Here is a 4,460-nt window from a genome sequence, read left to right as displayed (position 1 = left end):
AATCTGCATTAAAAGAGTATTTGGCTTATAAACGATCGAACGTGAACAGATCCGAAAATTTAAGTAAATACTTTCAATCGCTGGAGGAAACTGTTAGAACATTTCCAAAACGACTTCAAATAGAAGCTAAAATCAAAATCAGCCAGATAATACATGGCATGGAATTATAAAATCTCTTATGCAAAGAGAGAGATATACAACAATATAAAACTTATACACCACTCCAGTCTCCCACAAGTTGCTCTCAGCCCCTGTCTCCTGTCCCCCAACAAATATATCCTTCACCTAGCCCGCTCCTACCTAGAGTCTCATATACCTCACCCTATACCAAGAGAATATTCTTATTCTCAGAATAAGTTCTCTGTCACGCAAGCTTCAAAAAATGATCCCAAATCTAATACTTTTAATTTCAATTACTACTCTCATTCTTCAAATTATGAATAATATGTACAACTGGCTGTGCATCCTTATAAATGAATAAATAATATTGAACGTTTATAATGTATTATCACGACGAGTAAGGTGGTTCCTTGCTAGCTCTTTAGGGAACTAAGGTGGTGTCGGTGGTGGGCAGTTCCCCTAGTATCAACAAGTGTCTTGTCTCAGAATAGCTGTCAAGCGAGGTTATGTCTCTTCACTCCGCTAACAGAATCACGGAGCGTGGTGATAGTAGAACGAGCTCAGCAGGGTGGGAAGGCAGGATGTCCAATACTATATTTTGTCAACGAATATTCCCCCAAGATCGGGGTGTTATAACCTATGACCATGCCCGTCTGTCGTACTTCCAAAATCTTATATTTCCCATGTAATCCTGATAATAAGCCGATGAGGGACCGGCTCAAAGAGCCTAAAAAGTAGATTAATATTTCGATGTGAATATTTTTTAATTTAAAAACCATCAGAGAAAATTATACAAAGAACAATTCTTACTCAACTAAATGAGTTTCTCCTCGTGAAATAAAATCCAGCACAGCTGCTTACGGGATAAACCCTATATAAATATTACTAACGAAATCCAACTTCCTCGTTGATTAACTTTCCAAAAGTTACACATTTGTTAATAATATCTTTCAACGAGTTAATGAAGCTACGAAGTGATCCCTTCAACGGTTGAGATTTAAAAGAAAGAAAAGACCTATGGAATATGAAATTTTAAGACAATGGTCACGTGACAGATTTATTCGTTTTGATACAGAGTAAATTGAACCGTTTCATTATACCCTGATCATCTATTTGAAACTGTTATATTATGTTATAAACAAAGTAATATAAAAAGTTATGAATATAGTTATGTCTAATCAGTCTGAGAGGAGGTCAGAGAGCTCAAGCATTGTCAGTGTTATCTCGTGTTCTCAATCGGAACTATCTACGAGTTCATGTTATACAAGAGATTCACAGCAAGTGGGAGACTTTTTTATGTTGGATCCTGACGAAGAAACTGAAATAGTTTTAAAACCCTTGGAGAAGGGGAAAGAAAATCAGTTGATGAGTTTCAATTTCCAAGCGAAAAGAAGCAGAGAAATGAGACTGAGAATATTTTCCCCCAAGTAAGTTTGCGAATAATTTATTGCCAAACTATTGGAGTAAATTTTAATTTCAATGGTTTTTAGGGTTTGCAGGCTCTGTTGGAAAAATCACCAGATGTGGTAAAATTGTAGGTACTTACACATAAGGAAAAATTAAACAATGATCACAGACAAAAACTTGTAAAAGTTATATTATATATATAAATTATTATAAATGAATTGTTTTTCATGATGTTATAGGTACAGATTATTACTTAGTTCAGGCAAATTAATTAAAGGATGACGTTCGGCCACCGGTTTTGTTGAATATTTTTTATTATTTTTTTAATTAGTAGCAGTTAGTTCGGTTCACGCACGCATAGCATTTTGTTGTATATTTCGCTTCTTTGGAAATAATAAATAATTTTTCCCTTTTCCTTTTGCCCTTGACCTGAAGAAATATCAATTGCATCACATTTTGGTGAGTTCATATAGTTTAGTTTAGTTTTTTTAATACAGTCCATTTGAAAAGGGCTATTTGGGCCCCACCAGATGACATTTTCTTGCCACGGTACTTTACCTTCTTTCACAAAATAGCTCATGAATTCATCTCTTACTTGTTTTGCACTTTTGGTGAATCCGTTGTTGTTAGACCCGAAGTTATCGAACCTTTTTCTACATTTCTGTTCACGTATAAAAATTCAACAGACATTAACAAAACAAATTTATAAGCATTTTTTATATATAAGGGTGGCTGCCACCCTTAATACGGCCCTGCATTTATAAAAAAAACATACAGGACTTTGTAGAAGGAGATAATTTAAGCTATTCACGTAGAGAAATGTAACAGACATCATGAAATGATGAATTTATAATATTCAGGTAAGGGCGGCATCCACTCTTAGGTATGAGAACTGGAAATATATACCCTGTATATTAATCCGATTTTCGAGTCGCTTGAATATATAAATGTTGAAAATTTAAAAATCATAATCTGCGTTGCCGTATTCACACCAGTAATTTGTACAGGATATAGCTAATACGATGCGAAACATCGCCTTAATGTTAAAAATGTTGTCACCGCCGTTCTTGGTTGTGAAAATTCGAAATATTTGGAATTATTCAAATTTCTTGGCTGAAAACATACATAGGTATTGAATTTTTGAAACCGAGAGAGTTGCACGAAACTAAATTTGTACAGGACATAGCTAATACGATGCGAAACGTCGCCTTAATGTTAAAAATGTTGTCACCGCCGTTCTTGCTGAAAATTCGAAATATTTGGAATTATTCAAATTTCGTAGCTGAAAATATACATAGGTATTGAATTTTTGAAACAGAGAATTTGAAACGGAAATATTTTTTAAAAAACCTGTGAAAAAGTTATGATAAACTGTCATGTCGATAAAGGCCACTTTAGGGTTTAGAATTTTGATGTATTTTTACCCCAGGGTGGCCCAAAATTACCGAAGGGGTTTGAATTCCTTATAACTTTTTTATTATAATATATTTTTTTATTTCTTTTCAGTATTTTGTAAAGAAGACTTGGGGAATTTAAAATGGAACAGTACACAATTGAACAACGTGCTCAAATCGTTGAACTTTATTTCTCAAATCAACGGTCCATTGTTTTGACTCAGCGTGCATATCGTCGTTATTTTAATGTGCGTGTTGGACCCTCAGAGTCAACAATAAACCGTCTGGTTGCAAATTTTCGACAACAAGGGGCAGTAAGGAACCTTCCTGGTGCCGGCAGACGACGAACGGTGCACACGGATGACAATATTGAACGGGTACAGGAGAGTATTCGGGAAGATGGAGAAACATCAACCAGGAGACGTTCGACACAACTTGGCCTCTCACGAGGGTCGCTGCAGAGAATTTTGCATACAATAAGAATGTTTCCATACAAAATTCAGCTTGTCCAAGAATTAAAACCGACAGATTACCAGCAACGACTTGATTATGCAATTTATTTCCGGCAAAAAGCAGAAGAAAATCATGATTTTATTCATAATTTAATTATGAGCGACGAAGCCCATTTCCAATTAAATGGGTTCGTTAATAGGCAAAATTGCAGGATATGGGCTACGGAAAATCCAAGAGTAGTTCAACAGCGACAATTACACCCACTTAAGTGTACTGTTTGGTGCGGTATTTCGTCGGAAAGGATAATTGGCCCATATTTTTTTGAAAATGAACACGGTGTCGCCGTTTCCATCACTGGTGTTCGATATCGGACAATGTTAGAAAATTTTTTAAGGCCAGCCGTGGAAAACCATCCGCAAGTATGGTTCCAACAGGATGGAGCCACAGCGCACACTGCGAGGGACACAATGGCTCTTTTACGCGACACCTTTGGTGAACGAATTATTTCGCGTACCAGCGATTTTAATTGGCCTCCGCGTTCACCGGATTTAACCGCTCCAGATTTTTTCCTTTGGGGTTATTTGACAGGAAAAGTCTATATTAATAAGCCTAGAACCATCCAGCAATTAAAAAACAATATACGTGACGAAATCAACAACATAACACCTGAAGTTTTGCGAAAGGTTATGGAAAATGTTTTGGAAAGAGCACGAATATGCGAAGCAGAAAATGGCCACCAATTGCGATATAATTTTTCATAATTAAATTAAAAATATTCTCCATTAATATACTGTATTTAAAAAAAATTTTTTTTTATAATTATGTCTTAAATAAAAAGTTATAATGAACTCAAATCCCTTCGGTAATTTTGGGCCACCCGGTAGTACAGTTTGTTACCGATATAACGAATGTATGTACCAAATTCGATCCTATCGACGATTACTTTATCGTTTAAGCGTTCAGGAAAATTGGTGGATTTTTTGAAATTATAAGTCTTATTAATGCAAATCACCGGAAAGTTTGAGAAATAAATTTATATGGTTGCACAGTGAGACACGAAAACGATTTGTTGCAACGAACTGATCC

General features: G+C 35.5%; 1 protein-coding gene across 1 annotated transcript; it reads left to right on the top strand.

Moving 5' to 3' along the window:
• Positions 1-3,060: 3,060 nt before the first annotated feature.
• LOC111691979 lies at positions 3,061-4,135 on the top strand. Its single transcript, XM_023455558.1, has one exon. It carries the CDS (start codon positions 3,065-3,067, stop codon positions 4,133-4,135), a length of 1,071 nt encoding a protein of 356 aa, XP_023311326.1. The 5' UTR covers positions 3,061-3,064.
• Positions 4,136-4,460: the final 325 nt, after the last annotated feature.

The sequence above is a fragment of the Anoplophora glabripennis genome, unplaced genomic scaffold, assembly GCF_000390285.2.
Source record: "Anoplophora glabripennis isolate ALB-LARVAE unplaced genomic scaffold, Agla_2.0 scaffold779, whole genome shotgun sequence".
In the NCBI taxonomy this organism is placed as follows: domain Eukaryota; kingdom Metazoa; phylum Arthropoda; class Insecta; order Coleoptera; family Cerambycidae; genus Anoplophora; species Anoplophora glabripennis.
This window is presented reverse-complemented; position numbering and strand designations above follow the sequence as displayed.